This window comes from Danio aesculapii, chromosome 4 (genome assembly GCF_903798145.1).
Source record: "Danio aesculapii chromosome 4, fDanAes4.1, whole genome shotgun sequence".
NCBI lineage: Eukaryota > Metazoa > Chordata > Actinopteri > Cypriniformes > Danionidae > Danio > Danio aesculapii.
The window spans coordinates 17159284-17181527 of record NC_079438.1 but is presented as its reverse complement, the minus strand read 5'-3'; the positions used below and the strand labels follow the sequence as shown (position 1 = coordinate 17181527).

The following is a 22244-nucleotide window of genomic DNA, read 5'->3' as shown; positions in this document are numbered from 1 at the left end:
ACGCCTTGCTCTCGGACACTGCACCGCCACGCAATCGAGTCTCAAAGAACTTTCCATGCAACCTCTTAAATTTTAGGAAACACCGAAACAGCAAAAAACTTTTGCAAACCGACTCTCAGCAGAGTCTGTCACCCCAGTAACCCAGGACAACTTCCACTCACAAGCGAGTGAATCTCAAGGACGTCACTAAAGCCGAGTCACCAACCAATCAGGAACGCCATGTTTCGTTGAGGCCAGTCGGCGAAGAAAACAAATGTTGTCTCTTGCTGATCTGGTGCAAATTGATCTTAAGCGGATTAAGATAAGCCAAATCTCTGCTTTTGTGGTTTCTCAGGTGTGATTCTAAGATCTAGTAATAAGAGCTAAAATTTATTTGGGACTGTTGTCAACTCATTTAGCACAAGCACCAGAATTGAGAACCACTGCTCTGAGGTACTCAAAATAACAAACTACATACTCAAAATGAATTGCCTTCCTAAAGTTACTTCTCTGCTTCAGTATATAACTGTAAATATTTATTTCCAATATTTAAAACAGTATGATAATTTAGTCAATTAATTTCACTGGAACAATAAGCACCCTAGGTAGCATTGGAGTACATTGCAACAGCCAGTTGATAAAAAGGGTTGTGGCTTCCTGAGCATTTACTTCATTATTACGCCTTCAGCCTTAAACATCTCGCGCATCACTCCTACTAGGTTCCAACTCTCACCTATGGTCATGACTGAAAGGACAAGATCTCGGATACAACCGAACACATTTTACAAAGTGTTATGACCCGCTTGTTTGAGTCGCAACATAAAAGAGATGAGCCAACAAAATAGCCTGAATGCAAATCATTTATTATAAAATGTAACTTATAAAACAATTAATCAAAGCAACCAACAAATGTCTAGGGATAATAATGAAGATAAAAAAACTCAGGATATAATCACAACAACACTTTAACTACATGATACAAGTAATGCAAAACAAAACCATAAGGTTAAACAGTCAATAAGATGGCAGGACTTGTCATGAGGACTCCTGAGTAGCCACAGCGTCTTGGGGTAGCTAGCACAACATCCTTTTTTTTATACCCATTGATGAGTAATGCAGGCATCCAATCAGGATTTACCACATACTCCAATCTGGAGTCTTGGGATCATCACAGTGTATTAATATTGTAAAACTTAATACCTGTTGCTCTGCCTAAATCATCAAATATTCATCAAGTATTCTACTCAATAAAGTAAATGAAGTAAACTAGAAAGAATCTTGAACCTAAAAGTAAAGAAACTTTACTAATAAAAGATGCAACATAGGACAATTGAATGGGCTTTCTAAAGTTGAGGCCCTGGTATACTGCAAACTAACTGTCCTAGAGCTCCACCTTCTTTGATGTGCGGCGTCTTCCCATTGATGTTTCTCATTCAGGGAATCAGACAGTGAACATCATCCAAAACAACACTAGTTACACAAATACACTGGAGAGTGGAGTACAGATGTATCCGCACCTGTACAATCACTTGCAAAGAGAGATTTTAAGCCGCAGAGGTGCTGTTTGCCAGATGTTTATAAAACTGTTCTTCTCTCAGCCACCATCATTGTGTTTACAGTAAACGCGAGGAGAGCGACACATTTACAACCCCTCCTACTGCAGCATAGGAATGTTGGAAAAACAGTATGCCGTCACTCAGCCTTTTCAAAACATTATTCAGACATTAAAACATCCTGTGCACGTGGGAAAATGTTTTGCTGTATTCATGTCATGTGTGCAACTTTTTGTCCAATTCTGTAGACACACTGATCAGAGCTGTACGGTTTCTCTCCAGTGTGAATCCTCTTTTGTGTTTTCAGATGTGTTAACCGATTAAACTTCGTCAAAGTGTGAACACTTGTACGGTCTCTTCAGTGTGAATCGTCTGGTGCAGTTTAAATTTTGGAGCTGTAATAAAAGTCTTCTCACACTCAAGCACATATACTCTTTCACACCAGTGTGGATCTTCATGTGTTCATTAAGGTTTGATGATCGGTTGAAACTCATCCCACACCGAAGCTGCGGTCACACTAGAGTTTGAGCATGCGAAATTCTGTTGTATGGCGCTGCGAAAAGGAGCGGGATTAAACAAGATGATTAGACATTAAAAAAGTGAGCGATTGGTCCATATTTTAAATTTCTGTCCAGAGAGGTCATGTTTTGATCTTCGATTGGTCTCACACAGTCAAGTGATGCGATTTCGCAGGTCAGAATTCACAAAGCTTGATCTTTGCAAGGCAGTGAACTGCGAAACTTGACGCACAAACTTGCGTTTCCGGTCTGACGCATTAACGTGCGTATGAATGGAAGTCTAAGGGGAGAAAAGTCCAGTGTGACCGCGGCTCAAGTGCAAGTGAATGGTTTCTCTCCAGTGTGAATCCTCATGTGTAGCTTAAGGTTTGATGATTGCCTGAAACTCTTCCCACACTGAGTGCAAGTGAATGGTTTCTCTCCAGTGTGGATCCTCATGTGTAGATTAAGGTTTGATGATTGGCTGAAACTCTTCCCACACTGAGTGCAAGTGAATGGTTTCTCTCCAGTGTGGATCCTCATGTGTAGATTAAGGGATGATGATTGGCTGAACCTCTTCCCACACTGAGTGCAAGTGAATGGTTTCTCTCCAGTGTGGATCCTCAGGTGTTGATTAAGGGATGCTGATTGGCTGAAACTCTTCCCACACTGAGTGCATGTGAATGGTTTCTCTCCAGTGTGGTTCCTCATGTGTAGATTAAAGTTTGTTGACTGTCTGAAACTCTTCCCACACTGAGTGCATTTGAAAGGTTTCTCTCCAGTGTGGATCCTCATGTGTTGATTAAGGTGCGAAAAGCAGTTAAAACTCTTCCCACACTGAGTGCATTTGAAAGGTTTCTCTCCTGTGTGGATCATCATGTGTAGATTAAGGTTTGATGATTGGCAAAAACTCTTCCCACACTGAAGGCATTTGAATGGTTTCTCTCCAGTGTGGCTCATCATGTGCAGATTAAGGTTTGATGATTGGCAAAAACTCTTCCCACACTGAAGGCATTTGAATGGTTTCTCTCCAGTGTGGCTCATCATGTGTAGATTAAGGGATGATGAGCGGATGAAACTCTTCCCACACTGAGAGCATGTGAATGGTTTCTCTCCTGTGTGGATCATCATGTGTTCATTAAGGCGTGATGATTGGCTAAAACTCTTCCCACACTGAGCGCATGTGAAAGGTTTCTCTCTAGTGTGGATCATCATATGTTTATTAAGGTGTGATGATTGGCTGAAACGCTTCCCACACTGACTGCATGTGAATGGTTTCTCTCCAGTGTGGCTCATCATGTGTAGATTAAGGGATGATGAGCGGATGAAACTTTTCCCACACTGAGTGCATGTGAATGGTTTCTCTCCTGTGTGGATCATCATGTGTTGATTAAGGTGTGATGATTGGCTAAAACTCTTCCCACACTGAGTGCATGTGAATGGTTTCTCTTCAGTGTGGATCCTGATGTGAATCGTAAGATCGCCTTTACTTCCAAAACTCTTTCCACAATGAGTGCAGGTGAAGCGATTCTTGTCTCTCCTTTTCAAAATACCATCAGTCTGTAAATGAGTTTTTTCCTCAATTTTGATATAATGTTCCTCCTCTTTATTCCCCTCATTCTCTTCAATTAGGTCTGAAAAAAAAAGTTTTCATTAAGTCTTAAAAACTCTAATCAAAAGCTGAAAAGTGAAGAGACACTGGAAACATTGGCTACACACACTGTAATTTTGATGCACATTAAAATAAATCAGACCATATTTTGTTTGGTCCATTAACATGTACACATTTAAGCAGATTCAATCCAATTTATCTTTGTTTATCTATTGCTTTTACAATGTAAATTGTGCCAAAAGACACTTAACATAGAAGTTATAGTAAATTGAAACTGTCAGTCTATTTGTATTTAGAGGATACATGAACAGTATCGTCTACCAATACCATACCCATCCTCAAATTCAAATACAACAGCCCACCAGATAGCAGACTTAAGTACAATATGTGTGCAAGGCTGCTCTGAGATTAGATACACTGTAGTGATGGGAAGTTCAGATATTTAACATGGATGTTAGGACTCAACATAACAAAATTATCTAGCCAGCAATAGCAATTTAATCATCACCATGATCTGAAAAATGTTTTACAGTAAAGTTTTGCAACCCAACTTAAGCATGATTCGCTTATTTAAATTCCATTATGATTTTCAGTTATGAAATAAACTTTTTTTTTTTTTCATCAGATCCTCTCATTTAAGCCCTCGGTTTACCCGCAGTGCTGTTGTTCGTGTTCGGTTCACTGAATCACGCATGCACAGTATCATCGGTTCCCCTTCGGATGGGGAACTTCAGTGCTATAGTGGATTTATTCCACTTATGGGAATTTCGTTCAGAAAGCTAATTGTCTGAAAGAGTATGTAAACGGGCCAATGAAATGCCAATGAATTAGCAGTGTCAGCTTGCGCACCTGATGCTTGTTGCAATCCATTTAGCAATAAAAAGCACAAGAAAAGCAAGGAGAGGCATGGTTTATCCCCCAGCCCCGCAGCTGGACCAACTAGATGGGTGAATATGGAGGAAAAAAGGCAAGACCTTCTAGCCTCCCATCCCTTTCTTCCCGGAAGTGCACAGTGGGCTCACGCAGTCTTGGAGGGCACTCTTATCTGCCCGTTTTGCGAGCGCCTCCGCCTCACCACCCTTGATGGTGGAGCAGCCAGGGTGTACGGGTCGATTCTCCAGATTGTACGTGTCAGTGCGGGCTCGCATGGTGCCTCTTCTGCTGGAGTTTGCCTCGTCTCCCATCCAAAGCGTGTCAGTTTTCTGCCTCTCCGGAGCCAGAGCCAACACAGCCGAGGGCCAGGCTGCCTCCACCCAGCACACTAGGGTCCATGCACGCGCGCTGGCCCAGCTGCACGAGGGTAGTTCCAAGCCAGGCCTGTTACAAGCCCCGACTGAGCTCCACAGACCTCAAGTCCGCTGTGTGTGCCCTGAGAAGGACGATGGCCACATTAGTGGTCCAGGAGCGCCACCTCGGTCTAAAACCTGGCAAAGATATGCACGGAGTCGACAAAGTTCGCTTTCTTGACTCCCCTATATCCCAGGCTGGCCTGGTCGATGACACTGCCGGTGAATTCACCCAAGAATTCACAGCAGTGCAGTTGGATATGATAGGAGTTATATATCGGCAGGGATGTAAGATCGGGGGGCTGTGTGTTGCGGGAATGCAGCTGCTGCCTGTGGAAAGGAACCCAGTTGCATTGGCATATCAACCGCCTATAGCTGTTGGTAGTGTTCCTCGCTCTCCACCATTTTTTTTCCGGTGCTGGAGCAGCAGCACGTGCTGGTCAGGACGGAAAGCACAGTGGCGTATATCAACCGCATGGGGGGGTATTCGCTCTCGCCGCATGTCTCAGCTTGCCCGCCGTCTGCTTCTCTGGAGTCAACTCGGCTGAAATTGCTGCGCGCCATTCACATTCCAGGCGAGCTCAACCGTGCAGCTGACGTGCTCTCACGGCAGTCTTTACGTCTTAGAGAATGAAGACTCCACCCCACGTTCGTTCAGCGGATATGGGCACGATTCGGGGAAGCCCAGATCGATCTCTTTGCTTCCCTCGACAACGCTCATTGCCAGTTGTTTTTTTTCCCTGACTGAGGGCTCTCTCGGCACTTATGTACTGGTCCACATCTGGCCCCGGGGCATGCGCAAATATGCATTTCCCCAGTGAGCCTGCTCGCGCAGTTACTGTGCAAGGTCATGGAGGACGAGGAGCATGTCTTGTTAGTTGCACTCCTCTGGCCAAACCTGACCTGGATGTCAGAACTCTCCCTCCTCGCGACCTACTCTCTCAGGGACAGGGCACCATATCTGGCACCCTTTGGAACCTCCACGTGTGGTCCGTAGATGCGAGGAAGACTAAGGTTACCTACTGACTGCGGTGGTTAATACTATCACTCAGGCTAGAGCCCCCTCCACTAGGTGCACCTACGCCCCGAAGTGGAGTTTATTCACTGAATGGTGCATCTCTCGCAAAGAAGACTACCGAAATTGCCAGATCAGCGTTGTGCTTTCTTTCCTCCAAGAGAAGCTGGAGAGCAGGCTGCCGCCCTCCACCCTCAAGGTTACGTGGCTACTCTCTCCGCTCATCATGATGCGTCAGCTGGCAGCACCTTGGGAAGGCATAACCTCATCATCCGTTTCCTCAGGGGCGTTAGGCGAATTAATCCACCCCGCCCCACTCTCATGCCCTCTTTGGATCTCGCCCGTGTTCTCACGAGCCTGCGTACAGATCCCTTCGAACCACTCGATTCAGTATCTTTAAGATTTCTGTCCCTGAAGACAGCTCTGCTGATCGTGTTGGCATCGATTAAGAGGGTCAGGGACCTGGAGGCATTTTCGGTCAGTGACTTGTGCCTGGAATTCGGGCCAGCTTACTCTCATGTTGTCTTGAGACCAGGATTTGTGCCCAAGGTTCCTACCACACCATTTAAAGACCAGGTAGTGAGCCTGCAAGCGCTGCCCCCGGAGGAGGCAAACCCAGCCCTTTCATTACTTTGTCCAGTTCGTGCTTTGCGAATTTATTTGGACCGCACTCAGAGCTTTAGATCATCTGAGCAGCTCTTCGTCTGTTATGGTGGTCGGCAGCAGGGAAGTGCCGTATCAAAAAAGGTTGGTTCACTGGATAGTGGATGCCATCTCCCTCGCTTACCAGAACCAGGGCGAGCAGTGTCCCCGAGAAGTGCGTGCGCACTCCACTCGGAGCATCGCATTCTCTTGGGTGCATGCACGCGGCACCTCTCTAACAGACATCTGTAGAGCTGCGGGCTGGGCAACACCCAATATATTTGCAAGGTTTTACAATCTGCAAGTGGAGCCGGTTTCCTCAAGGGTATTAGGGAACCCTTGATGATTGAGGAAACAACTCGATTAAGGTGTTGAAACATGCTTGCTGCGCTATTCTCTCTAACACGGAGATACGTGTGCTTATTCACTCTGTCAGTAAAGTTCCCCACTTAGGTGAGCCCTGCAGAGATTCCTACGAGGCCCCCAGCACTGACTCAGCGGAGGAGTCACTCGCTGGCCCATTACGTTGAAGGTCTGCCCTCTGGTCAGCCCGCGTTTTGGGTATAGGTGCCTGCTATGTGTGATCCCCACTAGGCGATCCCATATGCCTGTTCAGCTACGGTGCAGTCCTTGCTCAGAGGTGGACCCGTGTCTTCCCTCTCCGCTAACCATATTTATATATTATATGCATACTCCCCCTTCTCAGGGCTAGTCCATATACTCTTTTGCCACCATATCTCCCCACTTGGGTAGCAGGTGGCCTCCGCAGCATCCTCCCTATCGGGACTGCACTATTTCCCAACAGACTGTCGCATTTAAATTCCTAGAAATTATCTAAACGCTTGCGGCTCCTGAAAAAAATATCTATATCCGTAAATCTTATGTGCTTTTTACTGCTAAATTGATTGCAACAAGCATCAATTCATTGGCATTTCATTGACTCGTTTACATACTCTTTCAGAAAACTGGCTTTCTGAATGAAATTCCCATAAGTGGGATTAGCGTTACCCCCCCCCTTTTTGGGGAACGAAGGTTAGTTCAGTAACCAGAGCGTTCACCACTTCTCAAATTTGATATTAGTGTTACTGTTCTAATAACTGAATGAGAATATATATTGGATTATTTCGAGTTGAAAATATATATTTTTTCAAGCTGGAAAATGTATTTAGTCGCACATGTGCAATTTTTTATGACTTTTTATTGATTACTTAAATCACTCGACCACGGTAAAACTGGTGTTTTGTTTTTTCTGAACGCTTCCTTAAAATGTGATGTAAAATTAAAAAAATTATAAAAAATCCTTAAAATTCCTTAGTTGCTGTAAGAAAAGCACGAGGACACGTGGAAAAGATAAGCCTTTTCCTAAATTGACTGGCCAAGCTCATTATTTGGGGCGACAATACATCCTCTTTTTTCAGGACATGTCCAAGATTCTGCTTTCGATATTAACGTTAATTGTCAAACTTTGGCCGGTGCGTCTTAATCTCTTAGCAGCTCCAACAAAACAGCAGAGAGAGAGAGAGCAGATTTGACCTGTCAGTGGTGCACATGAATAGTAAGACTTTTTTACTTAAACACACTAAAAAGAAACAGTGCCATTTAAAGGGTGTTAAATGTTAAACCTTTTATTTTTCTATTAAATAAGAAGTAGTCATTAAAGACATTATTCTGTTGCTGAAAGCCACTAGTTTAATAGAGAGGATGGTGTTACTTTGGGGCAGAAGGAAACTTTCGAGGCATTTCGATATTCAGCTTTTCTTTCAAAAGCCCAGAAAGATAAAGGGCTCAGATAAAGAGTCAGCTTTGCACATGAGTTTGTACTTGTGTCTTTCTTTACATTGTCATACTTTTCCCATGTTGGAAGTAGGGTGGAATATATTATGCAAAAAAAATCTATTTTGATAAATAAAATTATTCTTAAAAGTCAATATTTTGTGTGCTGTGGAGAAAAGGTGTGTTTCAATCTAGCTAATGCAAGTATATTTAATAGCATATTAAAGACAATATGTACAATATATATTATTATATAATTAACAATATTTTCTTGCCCAGTGATGGGTTGCAGCTGGAAGGGCATTCGCTGTGTAAAACAATATTTTGTTTGGGACAATTGATAGCCATACTTTTCTTATGATACAAATACAGATTAAATAGCTCTGGTCATGTGAATGTTTGCACTAACCATTTATTCATTCGTTTTCTTTTCAGCTTAGTCCCTTTATTAATCAGGGGTCGCCACAGCGGAATGAACCGCCAACTTATCTAGCATATGTTTTACACAGCGGATGCCCTTTCAGCCACAACCCAACACTGGGAAGCACCCATACACTCCCGCAATCACACATATACACTACAGCCAATTCAGCTTATTCAATTCAACTATAGCGCATGTCTTTGGACTGTGGGGGAACCAGAGTGCCCGGACGAAACCCACGCCAACACACAAACTCACAAACACACAGAAATGCTAACTGACCCAGCCAAGACTCGAACTTGTGACCATTTTGCTGTGGGGTAATTGCGCTACCCACTCCGCCACCGTGATGCCCTGCACTAACCATACTGCACATTTGTATCAACTTAACAATAACTTAATAAGAACTCCCCATTTCTGCTTTTTTCAGCTCGAAAGTGGATAAAAAAAATTCAAAAAGAAGCTGCCTAGGCTTGAGTTTGACGTTTAGAGTGGCCTTCATTATAGCAATTTGATCCCAGTCTGCTGTGGACCGCTAGCTATACTCCATACGGCTTAAATCATAAATAAATATTATTTAAGCTGTCGTTACAGTAAAATTAAACATATTGTACTTATTGTATTTAAATGAATGAAACTGCTTTGCTTCTAAACATCTCCTTTTGTAAATTTTTTACACAAGAACACTAATTATTTTATATATTTTCACTGCGCTCCTAAAATTCTTTAATGTGCTCCAACTTAGGAGCACATGTGCGCCTTCTGAAAAAAGTAAGCGTCAAGCCCTGAAATGTGTTAAAGTAATAGTTTTAAGTGCCTTTAATGCCGTCACCGTGCTGCTGTCATGTCCACTCTTTGTTTTTGTGGCGAGAGCAACAGCAAGGACTGACTTTGAGAGTTGAAACGTCTCGATGGCAGCAGGATTACAGACTCTGAGGTGCCGTACGGTATGGGTCAAACACCTGCAGCGCGAATTAGATTTACTTCTAAACGGCTTACAGTAAGACTGTGTATTAAATAAATTTACAAATACCAAAACGAAGGAGGTTTTTGCTATGATTTTAGTTAGTTTCAGTTAATTTTGTATGTACACAATACAGTTTTAGTTATTTCTAGTTTTTTTAAAAAACTCTTTTGATGTTTATTTCAGGTATTGACAATTATTTGAAATTTTACACAGACACAAATTTATCCTCGAAAGTGTGGCATGAGAGTGATGCATGTGTTGGGAGGATTTTTTTTTTTTGCACGTGCGATCAATTCCTGATCCTTTGCATAAATTTTTTCATCAAAAGACAGGTAATTTAATTACTTTCGGTGTGCTAAAATGTGTTAAATGAATGTTATTTAAAAAAAAAAACATATATAGCTATTAAAACTGTAAAACAGAATAAATTTCATGGTCTAATTGTAAATAAAGGAAATTAGTCATTTCATTTTTAAATTGAGTTTTATTGATCTGAAACTTTTAATTACATTTTATTTTCTTTTAAATAATAAAAGTTGCATCAGATTAAAACGAACCTGAATACCCACGTGAACAGGGCCATAATGACTTTTTTTTTTTTTTACATTGAAACAATTGGACAATGTCTTCTGTCTACATGTCAGGCAAATGCATTAGGGAAAAAAACAAAACAAAAAACTGCGTTTATACTGTAAAATCGTGACTATATTTAAATATTGACCGTGGGCCACAAATATCATAATCGTGATAATAATAAGATTAATCGTGCAGCCCTAACATGTAGCCACTCCTTTAAGCACATCTTGCAGTCCATCTCTAAACAAATGTTTAGATTATTATTGAAGGTGCTCTCCAGCGGTGAAGTTTCTGGCAGCGTTGCAGGTGAAAAAATAGGCATGCAGAAATTGGACAAGAGGAATCAAAATTAAATTATATAACGGGTATGGGATTCTTACAAGTTGTGTTTTTTTTATAGTTGAGGCTGTAATCATTTGGATTAAATTACCCTTAAAATTCTGCTCATTTAAGGCATCATTTTCAGCAAATTATTGTTATAATAAAATAAATGAAGTAGCCTACCCAGTATAAAATAACAGTAGCAGACCTAACTTTATAGCTACAGCTCGGCAGAGTCAGCACGGGTATAAAAACGGGTGGTTTTATTCCTGATGAGAATATTTATTTTTGTCAGACTTCACTTTCACATAGATACACCTGAATGAATCAATCAAAACTCACAGCTAATCAGAACAGCCTGTGCGTGTAGCATCTCGTCAGATCATATGGAACTGTCAGACAAAATCTGAGGTAAATCTTAAATAAAGCAAGACAAGACTGCCTGACTCTTGCGCGTGTAGTTACAATAGCAACTAGTAACAAGCTTACTTTAATATGAAACTAAAGCCAGTAACAAACATGAAGTACAATTGTTGTGCAGCGATGAGATAATTGTTGAGTGACTGACAGGAGACGTGGCTATGCAGGACCACGTTGTGTGTGTGTGTGTGTAAACTCGCTTTCAGAAAGGAGAGACAGAAAGCGCTTGCTGCTGTGGGGCTGCCTCTGATAAAAAATTTAAAAACTCTTAAATAAAGAAAATAGGTAGAGAAAGCCCAGCTGATATTGCTTTATTGATACTGTAGTAAAGCAATAATTAACCAGTTTAAATATTTCTGCATAATGTGTGGAAAAACTACATTTTGACAAAACTTAAACCCAAAAGATTCATGGCTTTGAAAAAAACAATTGGGACTGAAGCCCATAGCGGTAAAGTTGGTTTTATATTTGCACATTCAGACTTTCCTCTTAATAATATAATTTTATTAAAGTATTATTTGCTCAAATAGTGAAATCATATTAGAAGCAAATGATTATCAATGTACAACATTGTTCACAGTCAAATAAACAGTGTTAATGTTGTTTAAGTCATACTTGTAGGGCTGGGCGATTCTTTCGATTTTTCCGATTAATTCGAATTTACGTTTTAAGACGATTTAATTTTTCATTAAATCGAGGTATCGCGATTTTTTTTAAATAAAACAATTAGGTACAATATAAGAGGCAATATTGTCCGACCACATGATGGCGCGCCTAATTAGCCGCTCACTTGTGAGAGTACGGTGCTCTATGAAGGAATGTAACAGAGAATGTTATGGCGGCAAATCAATGCCAATATTAATCGAGCGCAGCGGTGATGTTTGCGCGCGAGGAGAAGTGAACCGTGAGCAGATTACAGATCTACACGCGAGAAAACTACAGCTCGCGAGCGCACAGGGGATCTTCACGCGCGCGCTCAACTGATCCAGCGCGAAGAAAACAAGTCCCGCGCGCGCACCTCATCATCTGTGCGCACGATGTACGCTCTCGCGAGCGAGGTCATGCCTACAGCGCGCGCGCGATCAGTTCTCTCCGCTCGCTCGCTGGTTCTTCTCTCTGCTCGCGCGAAACATTTTGGAATTTTGTCAGTCCTGGGGCGGGACTTGGTTCACTTGTTATCTCTAGCGCTATTGGCTACTCTACCTTTCCGCAAGTTATCCGGGATTGGACGCCGATTAAACGACGAACCATAATTCACATGATCTTATCATCACCTTAACAAACATGGCTTATGACCAGCACGTAAGTAATCATTTTATTTATTATGAAAATTATTGCCTTTGTTAGAAAAGGTAGTTATTAGAAACTTTATTAACAGGCACACATTGTCTTGTTAAATCAACTAATCTACTTAATCTTTAATTTATATTTAATTTACACAAAGCAAATGAAAATTTTTATTATGCTTACTTTGTAGTCAAAGTATCAATACTTCATCAATATATGCAATTGCACCATTGAAGGTAGTAAAACTACATTAGCCCATACAGCCCATACAGTCAGACTGCAGACAGAACTTTCTCTCAAGAAACCTGTAAAGAACAGCTACATGTGACTTATCAACAACATGCTTTGTTTGCATGATGGTCTACAAAGTTTTTTTTTTTTTAATTTGCTTAATTGTTTTAAATTTGCTTAACTTTTTGAGTTGACTGATGTAATGTTTACATTGGTTAAAATGGTTATTTTCTTACTATATATTCAGAAGTATTTAATGTTTAATTCAAATTGCACAATATTTACTTTATTTCATTCAAATCTTCTGCAACGATATTTAACTTGTGAATTTGTTTTACATTTATTTACACCTTGTTGACCAATTTATGTATGGCATGGCCATTAAAAATACAATGTTCTTTAACCAGATGGTTTTTCAAGTTACTTATAAAGAGAATGTTACTTCAGTCATGTTGTTGTAATGTTTTAAGTTGACTAGTTACACAATAAAAAAAAAAATCGAAATCGAAATCGTGAATCGGTCAAACTTTATGAAAAAAACTAGATTTTTTTTTTTTTTTTGCCATATCGCCCAGCCCTACATACTTGCATGCTAATTCTGATCGAATATTCAAAGTAACATGGTAAACAATATAGAGACTGCTAAATGAACGAATGTGCTAATATAAAACCAACTTTACCTCTATCTGAAGCCCCAGATGCCCAACAACCCTCCGCGCTGCCCCTGATCAGTATTAAACACCAACCTATTTGTTGTTCAGAGTCTTCATTTTTAATTTTGCAGGGTTCTGGATCGCTCATGTTCTCGCTGTCCTTCAATTAAGTCTTCAACGGAGCCTGATGGGAATATTTTAGTGTTTATAGTTAACCTGGAGGAGGAGACAATTATTCTAATTACATGCTGTTTGCATACATTTATATTTTAATGCCATATCAGCAGCACTGGCTATATTCATGGCAACACTTGTATTAAATATTCAATATATAATTGACAATCATAACTCTTTCTGAAACATCATTGTTTTTTTAACACACACAAACAACAACAACACTGATAAAGTCTTATAAGCTCTACTAGCAATACATGAAAAAAGGATATTTAAGACCTGTTTAAAAAAAGATTTAAGACCTACAACACACTATTTCAGTAAATTTAAGACTTTTTACGGCCGAAAGTTAAGACCCTGCAGAAACCCTGTAGATAACCCGCGAGTTACGGATTACAGAAGTGTTTACAGCGTAGCTTCGAGCTAAAAACAAGAGAGTATATTAGCATTAAGCACACATGTAAAAGCAGTTCAAGCCGCAAGATAATTTCAGCAAATCTGCGAACGCTACAAAGGTCAGATATAATACACTTACTTTGAATAGACGCACAACACTCGTAACATAAGTGGAATTATAGGAATTAAACAGCAAACAGCAAAGCTCTGCACTCTTCAATCTCCGCCTCAGACTGAGCGCCATGGGCGGGACATTTGCCTGCACGCTGATCAGCGAAAGCTCATTGGCTGCCTGTATATGGCTCAGAGAAAGCTGATTGGCTGCCTGTAGGCGCTCAAGCAGACTGTTTCTCAATCAGAAACATTTGTGGACAGAGGATTAATTTGTCTTCATTTCATTTCATTTCAAGCCTGGCCCTGAAGTTGTATACATTATTTTATATTTGACTGCACAAATCTTCTCAGTACATGTCAAACAAAGACATTCACTCAATTACTAATAGATCTCAGATTTCTTTACCTGTTTGTGTGAGTTTTTGGAATAATATATTTAAGTGACTGAATGGTACGAGTTTTACATTAATTTCTCTTATATAATAAAGTTGGTGAAGTCTCTACTCATAACTGCTCTAAATCACAAACATTACTTCCTATTAATATCTGAGTCCAAATCTCATCCTCATAATTATGACCTCTTTTTATTTCTACAACATCATAGGCTTATATATGGTTTCTGTTTTCACATGAATCGTCCTTTGTTCCACGTTTCCTGCCATTCTTTAGCAACATCTTCAGTAACAATATTTAATTTACCTTTACTTACAGAAGCATTAAAGGGGTAGTTCACATACAAATTACAATTCTGTCATTTATTCATCCTCTACTTGTTCCAAACCTGTTTGAGTTTCTTCTGCTGAATGCAAATGAAGAGAATACAGGAGCAAAAACAGCCACTATATGGGTCAACAGTTCCTACTTTGGCTGCTTTTTTCAACATTTTCTTGCACACAAAATGTTCTTGGAACTTGATTACAATTGAACCACTAAAGTCACATGGACTGTTGTTTTTGGTTCCTTTTCTGGACTTTGAGCATCTCGGGACTCTTGCTGTTTATGACAGACGAGGGAGCTCTCTGATTTCATCTAAAGTGTCTTCATTTGCGTTTTGAAGATGAGCAAAGTTCTCAGGGGATTGAAACAATAGGTAGAGGGACTCGTTCTCGAGTGCCTAGTGTACACTATAATGCACACCTTCCACCACTGCTGATATACAGCCACATCGCACAGCTTTTTTACATTTATTTTTTTATTGCAATAACAACAGGCCATTACAACAAATAGAAATACAAAAACTGATAGAAGGCCACGTTGCACTGCTACCTGTGTGATATTACTCATTTATGCATTCATTTTCTTTCCAGCTTAGTCCCTTTATTAATCAGGGGTCACCATAGTGGAATGAACCGCCAACTTATCTAGCACATGCTTTATGCAGTGGATGCCCTTCTAGCAGCAAACCATTACTGGGAAACATGCATACACACTCATTCACTCCACATGTCTATGGACTTGGGGGAAACCAGAGCACCTGGAGGAAACTCACGTAAACATGGGGAGAACATGCAAACTCCACACAGAAATGCCGAATGACCCAGCTGAGGCTCAAACCAGCGACCTTCTTGCTGTGAGGTGACCCACTGCACCACTACGCCTCACATGTATAATTATTTGAGGTATTAAACTGGTCAATACCAGTGAAGAACTATGCTTACTAATGGTTGTTATTTTTAAACGTGTGAAAAGGCACCATTCAGATGTAATGATTGTAATGATCTGGGGAATCAAGCATGTATTGTTATAGACACCTTTGCTTATTTGTCTTAAGAGATGTACGGCAGGTCCTGTTTATGTAATGCTTTAGGCTATCAAGTTGGTATTGGCATGAACAGCTATACCTGTTAACATGGTTTCTTATATGTAAAACGGTAATATTCAGTTAATGGTATGGCTTATCAGGCAGCTATTAATAAAGATGACGGCACATGATGATGATCCATTTGTTTTATAGCTGATGCAGGGTCAGTACCAAGGTTGAGCTAAATCGTAAATCTGTGTTAAATATACGCACATCCTTTGTGTTATCAAGTGTGTTGCTTCATGTCCCTGATCCTGTTTTCTAGCACCCTCATAGTGTTGGGACACCCAGTGTAGTAGAACTGAGCACTGTTGATCAAATGAAGAGCAGTGAGCTGAATAATGACACCAGTTCAGTTCATCTTTATCTCTACACTGTAGAAACTCTTACTATCATCTACTCAGTTTATTGGGTGAAACAAATTTAAACTTAAAAATGTTGATTACATTTTAAAGTTGAAAAATACTTTAAGAATTATGTAAATGTTAAAGAAATGTTAAGTAAATGTTTCTAAACAAATAAGTAGATTGAAATAAAGTAATTGCAGAAATAAAATCGAATAAGTATTGTAATTATAATATTTGATGCTTATTTTTAGCAACATTTACTCAATTCTTAAATAAAAAACACTGAAATAAATCCACTCTTTCAATTATTTTTTTATTAGAGTAAACGTTTTTACTCAAGAATGAAGTAAATGTTACTAAAGTAGACTCAGACAATTTGATAAAGTAATTTTATAAATGAAGTTGAGTAATTATTTTAATTATATAATTATAAAATTTTGAATTTGCTTAATTGTTTTGTAACATTTACTAGTGAAATAATGAAAATTTACTTTAAAAATAAAAAAGCAAGTTCATTTAAGTCATTAGATGAACTGTTCTCATGAATCAAACTGAATGAATCTAATTTAAATCCATAAGCAATGCATCGGTAACTCTAAATTAAACACTAGAATTAAAAAAAAATTCAAATTATGTTAATCTCTGAAATAAAACTGAATAAATGTAGTTAAAAGCATTAATTGATGCAATAGTAACTCTAAAGTAAAAAAGCAAAAGTAATAAAGTAGTGAGGGATGAGCAAATTAATCATACTAAAATGTACTAATGAGATCCTATACATTCAAATGTACAAGCCAAATAAAAAAGTCAGGAATTGCTGTGAGATATCGTTGGCAAATGACATTGAACAGTCTTTAAAATGAATTCATTGGGTACATCCTGAATCTTTAATTAATTAAAGCTAACTTAAGAGATAAATAAAATCTCTCTGATTGTGAAGTGTTATTACCATTTTAAATAACTGTGTTGTAGTCTTAGAAGAGCAAACATGTACTGGATAATAATAACGTATGGCTGAATCAAGGGAAATGGCAATATGTGTGGCACATAATAAATGGGTTTGAGTTTTTGTGGTGTCCGAGCTCCATCTGCTGGTTGATGTCGGTAGCGAGAGTGTGTTGCTTTCAGTTTCACTTTCATTTTGAACTAAACAGCATAAAAACGTACTAACAGTTTAGATCTTTCCATCAAGGGTAATACACTGTAAGCACTATTTTTGTTGACTGATCTGATAAATGCAAGAAATTTTCTGTTAAAGAATAGTTTTAATTTGTATAACTGCTCATTCATGATGGCTGAATTGATCGGGATAATAGTATCTGATGCTAAAACACACTGCACAAGATTTATGTGAGAGAGTAAAAGAGATTTATTTGTGTTATTAAAAAAGAAAGTTCAAAGTAATAGCTTTTATTTGCAATCTTTTATAACATTGTACATGTATTTATAATGTTTAAAATATTGCAAATAAAAACTGTTATTTAGAACTTTCATTTTTATCAAAGACTTTTTACTACACACTGCTGTTCACATAACAGATGGAGATTTGAAAATCAATGTAAGAGATAAAAGGCTTTATCAGTCTTTACACACCATACAAGGGCCACAGAACTCCGAACTAATCTTGAATACAAGGCCCACGTCTGGGCCACATAAAATGTATTACTTGGCTCAAGCTTGGTGGAGTTGTGGCACTACTTTGGTTCAGTTCTGGCTAAAAGGATGTGGGCCAGTTCTGGGCTGGGGAACACTAACTGACCTGGCCACATCTTAGCTGTTGATTTGGGCCAGATCAGGGCCAAAGGAAATTTGTTGACTGGGATAATTTAGCATCGGGTGAAAATCCTGAAACTTTAATCAATCGGTTATATCTGTGTTTTATTCTTTTGTAAATGTTTTAAAACTCAAACCTTTCTCCAGTTAAACCACAGCGCGAAAGCGGCGCAGCCTTACGACGTCACACGCCATGCCAAAATAAAAGACTTTTTGTTCATTTTTTTGCCAGTTACTGCTGCAGTCATGACTTATTCATACATTTCTCCCTCGTTTTCCACTTTACACATCTGCTCTCTCTCTCTTACACATAAACACACACACTAGGGTTCTCTTTTTCATATTCTTGTTGTCTCTTATTATCTGTATTCTACATTTCCTGCCATTCTTTAGCAACATTGTCAGTAATAATATTAGGGTCATTCCTGGCAAATAGTAATATTTCAGTCCTCCGTATTTTTGAAAGTGGTTGTTGACTAAAAATATATTTTAAAAGCTTTTTTCATTGATTTGCTTTGTACATTAAAATGAATCAAAACAATTCTACATTAAAAGCATTTTTAGCATAAAAAATTTAATATTTCTGACACAAACCAAGCTGTTTGTCATGTCCCAGAGGCACTTCTTTGAGACTGCATGTAGAAAAAAATTAATAAAATGCACACAGTGTCTAATTTTTGTTTCAGTATTACAACTATTTATTAGTTTTCTTTTCTGGTAATAAATAAAAATAAAATAAAAAATAAGATTTTTTTAAATAAAAAAGGCTACAAAGTTCTGTCCCTCAATATAAACTCAACCCCTTCACGCCAGCAATTCTCCACTCTTATATGACATCACAGACAGAAAGTGACATCATTCAGCTCTTTCTAACAGCATGGTGCAGAAGAAGGCAAGATATATTTTCATTTCTTTACATTTTATGATGTTTATTATAATTAGGAAGGGTACGGTCAAGCTTAACAATTCAACCCCGTAACGTAAAACTAAGATGGAATATTATTGTTTTTTTTTTCCAAATAATATAACATGTTCTTGTTTAATTGCTGCCATGGGGGCCTTCTCATTTAAACCACACGAGGAGAAGAGGCCATTTTATTTTAAAAACTCAACCTCATCACACTCAACCCTGTTTCACATGTCATTGTTTCTGGGTTGTAAACCTGTAACAAGATTGAGAAATTCTCCTAATTTATCAAGAATTTTAATTAAAAAAACATTTCAGTAAAAATATTCGTATTATAACTTTTTTGTCACTGATAGAATATTTGAAGCAGTGTTTTCACTTAAACATTGACACAATTTAATGTCAGGCACGGTACCCATATCAGCAGCAGATTTCATATTGAATGTGTCGCGAGTTTCATCATGAGTTAATGAAAAGCTGAAAAAATCAGAACATGTAAAGTATAAAATACTTAAATTATGTAAATGGTTCATTTGTTTATCTCCATGTCATGTGACAATTAGCCAACTTTAGAGAGGGGGTCATTAAGGGCATTCATATTAATATTCTAGATGAAGAGGGTTAAGCTATCGAAAGGTTTAGGAATCCCTGGTTGAATCCCCTGGTGGTCTTCTGCTGCTGTAGCCCATCCGCCTCAAGGTTGGACGCGTTGTGTGTTCAGAGATTCTCTTCTGCAGATCTCGGTTGTAACAAGTGCTTATTTGAGTTACTGTTGCCTTTCTACCAGCTGGAACCAGTCTGGCCATTCTCTTCTGACCGCATCAACAAGGCATTTGCGCTCACAGAATATTTTCTCCCTTAGAAATGGTTGTGCATGAAAAACCCAATACATCAGCAGTTTCTGAAATACCACTGACCAGCCCATCTGGATATATAATTTTATTTTTATTATTATTATTAAGAATTTTCATTAACATTTCATTAAGAAGAAATTTCTGCTGTAGTTTTTTATGTATGTTCCAGCAAATAATGTTTTAGACATGATTTACCTGTTGCTCCTGTTCACTGTAGGTTCTGTTCAGCAATATATTTGGTAACATAGGCCTTTATCAGCATTTTTAAAGGTTACTAATGGTCCAGTTACCTGCAGCAGTTCACTTTCTTGAATTCTGACTGTAGTTTGGTTTAATTTAATCTCAGTGTGATTAACGCCTTTGCTAAATGTTTTACTAAAATAAATAAGTTTTGGTTGAGTCTTAGATTTAATTTCAAAATAATTAAAACTAATTGAAATTGAAATTAAAGTGTCCCCCAACCCTGTTACGGTCTTCAACACCGTCACTGTATTCTCAACCCTGTGAAATTAATATTTCAACAATTAAATATAAAAAACAATTCTTGCTGAGTACCAACCATGTTAAGGCCTAACATTGTGAATATGTGGTTTGGGTAAGACATCTAAATTGTTTCCTGAAATGTAGAGAGAATTTGACTCAGTGTAAGTTTATTCTGGAGCGGGCTATAGTCAGAAACACAAACTGAAATGGCAGTTCATTCACTGTTTAGTTGCTCCAGCAAAACTTGCTCTACTTATCACAAGAAGAAACAGAACAGATGATGAACATGCTCAAGAGATTTAGAGTTTTAAAGCATTCGTAAGATCCAGAATTACAATAGATTTGAAGTATTACAAGGCTCATTGTGTCTCTATAGATGTTGTAGAAGATCTGAGTTCCTGCACTGTGATCCACAAACACTCCTATTCTCCTGCTGAGCGGCTCTACTGGGAGATCAGTCTCTGTGTCATTGTGCCAGAATATGAAACTGGAGGAGCAGAACAAACTCCAGGACTGAGAATTATATCCAAACGCACACTCATCACCTCTTCCCTTCCTCCTGATGCTCTTATATGACACTGATATACACACACCACGATCTCCACTCCAGTCAATCTCCCAGTAACAGCGTCCACACACACTCTCTCTGCACAACACCTGATACACACCATCAAATCTGTCTGGATGATCAGGATACGGCTGTTCCTCTCTCACACACTTCACCTCTCTGTTCTCCTCAGACAGAATGAGACGAGTGTGTGCTGTGTTTGGATCCAGTGTGAGGAAACAGACATCTGAACACAAGAACACACACATTTATAACCACAGCTGTGTGAGTGTGTGTGTGTGTGCGCGTGTCTGTAAGTGTGTGAGTGTTTGTGTGTGTGTATGTGTGTGTAAGAGAGAGAGAGTGTGTGTGTGTGTGTGTGTGTGTGTGAGAGAGAGAGTGTGTGTGTGTGCGTGAGTGTGTGTGTGTAGTCCTACATTTGCGTGGTCCTGCTGTAATCCTCGTGTGTGTGTCTGTGTGTGTGTAGTCCTAAATTTGCGTGGTCCTGCTGTAATCCTCGTGTGTGTGTGTGTGTGTGTGTAGTCCTACATTTGCGTGGTCCTGCTGTAATCCTCGTGTGTGTGTGTGTGTGTGTGTGTGTGCGAGTGTGTGTGTGTGTGTGTGTGTGTGTGTGTGTGTGTGTGGTCCTACATTTGCGAGCTCCTGCTGTAATCCTTGTGTGTATGTGTGTGTGTGTGTGTGTGTGTGTGTGAGCGTGTGTGTGTGTGTGTGTGAGAGAGAGCGTGTGTGTACGTGTGTGTGTGTGTGTGTGTGTGTGTGTGTGTGCGCGTGTGTGTGTTTGAGAGAGAGACTGTGTGTGTATGTGTGTGTGTGTGAGAGAGAGAGACTGTTTGTGTGTGTGTGTGTGTGTGTGTGTGTGTGTGTGTGTGTGTGTGAGAGAGAGAGACTGTTTGTGTGTGTGTGAGAGAGAATTGTAACTCCACAGCAGATTTAACAGCAGCTCTCCTGGCTCCACATTCCAGACAGCGTCCTTATAATACACTGTTGTTCAAAGGTTTCAGCATCATTTCTGCTCTTTTAATACTTCAGCTCTATTGTAAATCTGGACCTAACGAACGCTTAAACGAGAATATGTCATATTGTTTGGAAATTTAAAAAAAACTATCATGCTTAGCTTGACCGTACCCCCTCCTAACCATAATAAATAAAAGAAATTAAATTAATTAAAATATATCTTGCCTTGTTTTGCACCATGCTGTTAAAGAGAGCTGAATGATGTCACTTCCTGTCTGCGATGTAATAATACATGTAAATTGCTATAGGTGGAAAAATGTTAGCGTAATAGGGTTGAGTTTATATTGAGGGACATAACTTTGTAGCCTGTTTTTATATTAAAACAATCTTATTTTTATTGTATTTTTATTTATCACCAGAAAAGAACTCAAATAAATAGTAATACTGAAAATGTGGACACTGTGAGCATTTTATTAATGTTTTTCTACATGCGATTTCAGAGAAGTACCTCAGGGACATGACAAACAGCTTAATTTGTGACAGAAATGTTGAGTTATATGTTCTCATTAACCATATAAGTTTATGTTTTCTTATGTATTTTGTTTACTTATTTTTTAGATTATACTACTTACTGTTGTAT

The 22244-nt window shown here is 39.0% G+C and overlaps 1 protein-coding gene and 1 pseudogene across 2 annotated transcripts; one reads left to right on the top strand and one right to left on the bottom strand.

Moving 5' to 3' along the window:
• LOC130222042 (zinc finger protein 729-like) overlaps window positions 1-22244 on the top strand; it is a 632497-nt pseudogene that overhangs the window by 504333 nt on the left and 105920 nt on the right.
• LOC130222099 (gastrula zinc finger protein XlCGF57.1-like) lies at window positions 852-14028 on the bottom strand. 2 transcript variants are annotated; one of them, XM_056454728.1, is made up of 3 exons: window positions 13943-14028; window positions 13327-13417; window positions 852-3663 (listed from the first exon to the last, which is right to left on the bottom strand). In XM_056454728.1, the coding sequence occupies exons 2-3, from the start codon at window positions 13379-13381 to the stop codon at window positions 2363-2365; spliced, it is 1356 nt and encodes a 451-aa protein (XP_056310703.1). In that variant the 5' UTR covers window positions 13382-13417; window positions 13943-14028; the 3' UTR covers window positions 852-2362. The 2 variants fall into 2 exon arrangements, with proteins under 2 accessions (XP_056310703.1, XP_056310702.1); XM_056454727.1 differs by having other exon boundaries at window positions 13327-13449; window positions 13943-13994.

Excerpts from the sequence above, each read along its gene's own strand:
- LOC130222099 (XM_056454728.1), bottom strand. The coding sequence starts at position 13,381 with ATGAGCGATCCAGAACCCTGCAAAATTAAAAATGAAGACTCTGAACAA. Across the intron at positions 3,664-13,326 it reads AGACTCTGAACAACAAATAG|ACCTAATTGAAGAGAATGAG; the intron begins GTTGGTGTTTAA and ends TTTTTTTTTCAG.